The sequence below is a fragment of the Eimeria tenella genome, genomic scaffold, assembly GCF_000499545.2.
Source record: "Eimeria tenella Houghton genomic scaffold, Eth_scaff2737, whole genome shotgun sequence".
NCBI lineage: Eukaryota > Apicomplexa > Conoidasida > Eucoccidiorida > Eimeriidae > Eimeria > Eimeria tenella.
This window is the reverse complement of record NW_013542613.1, coordinates 4,532-4,828: the sequence shown is the minus strand read 5'-3', so window position 1 is coordinate 4,828 and position 297 is coordinate 4,532. Positions and strand designations below refer to the sequence as shown.

Sequence of the window (297 nt, the reverse complement as noted above, 5' to 3'; positions counted from 1 at the left end):
GACAGCCGCAGCAGCCGCAGCAGCAGCAGCAGCAGCACGGCAAGCGCGCGTCGAGCGCGAACAACCCCAGCACCAGCCCTACGAGCCCCAGCAGCAGCAGCCCCAGCCCCAGCAGCAGCAGCAGCAGCAGCAGCAGCAGCAGCAGCAGCAGCAGCGGGGAGTTGGTGCTGCGGTGGGTCTACGACGCCAGTTTTCCCTTCACAAGTCCTTCTTTGGAAATGGAGATTTTCCACGAAGGCAAATGGCTGGAAGTTCTTGGGGCTGGCGAGGTGCAGCAGGCCATCCTCGCAAACGCAT

General features: G+C 63.6%; 1 protein-coding gene across 1 annotated transcript in view; it reads left to right on the top strand.

The window, feature by feature from the left end:
• ETH_00038595 (uncharacterized protein) overlaps positions 1 to 297 on the top strand; it is a gene marked incomplete at both ends in the record, with an annotated part of 6,187 nt that overhangs the window by 1,364 nt on the left and 4,526 nt on the right. Inside the window, one exon of the mRNA XM_013375383.1 lies at positions 3 to 204. Coding sequence (XP_013230837.1) covers positions 3 to 204 — 202 coding nt within the window. The remainder of the gene's footprint in view (positions 1 to 2; positions 205 to 297) is intronic.